Source organism: Phaethon lepturus, unplaced genomic scaffold (assembly GCF_000687285.1).
Source record: "Phaethon lepturus isolate BGI_N335 unplaced genomic scaffold, ASM68728v1 C13189255, whole genome shotgun sequence".
NCBI classification, from domain to species: domain Eukaryota; kingdom Metazoa; phylum Chordata; class Aves; order Phaethontiformes; family Phaethontidae; genus Phaethon; species Phaethon lepturus.
The window spans coordinates 1-377 of NW_010571648.1; the positions used below are offsets into that span (position 1 = coordinate 1).

Below are 377 nucleotides of genomic sequence, written 5' to 3' on the forward strand. Positions count from 1 at the left end.
ATGGCGCGCACGAAGCAGACGGCGCGTAAGTCGACGGGCGGGAAGGCGCCCCGCAAGCAGCTGGCCACCAAGGCGGCCCGCAAGAGCGCGCCGGCCACGGGCGGCGTGAAGAAGCCGCACCGGTACCGGCCCGGCACGGTGGCGCTGCGCGAGATCCGGCGCTACCAGAAGTCGACGGAGCTGCTGATCCGCAAGCTGCCCTTCCAGCGCCTGGTGCGCGAGATCGCGCAGGACTTCAAGACCGACCTGCGCTTCCAGAGCTCGGCCGTGATGGCGCTGCAGGAGGCGAGCGAGGCCTACCTGGTGGGGCTCTTCGAGGACACCAACCTCTGCGCCATCCACGCCAAGCGCGTCACCATCATGCCCAAGGACATCCA

General features: G+C 69.5%; 1 protein-coding gene across 1 annotated transcript; it reads left to right on the forward strand.

Moving 5' to 3' along the window:
* Positions 1 to 372, forward strand: LOC104613746 (histone H3; the record flags this gene model as incomplete). The annotated part of the gene is made up of 1 exon (XM_010295564.1): positions 1 to 372. A coding segment is annotated over exon 1 (372 nt), but the record flags the coding sequence as incomplete, so codon positions are not given.
* Positions 373 to 377: the final 5 nt, after the last annotated feature.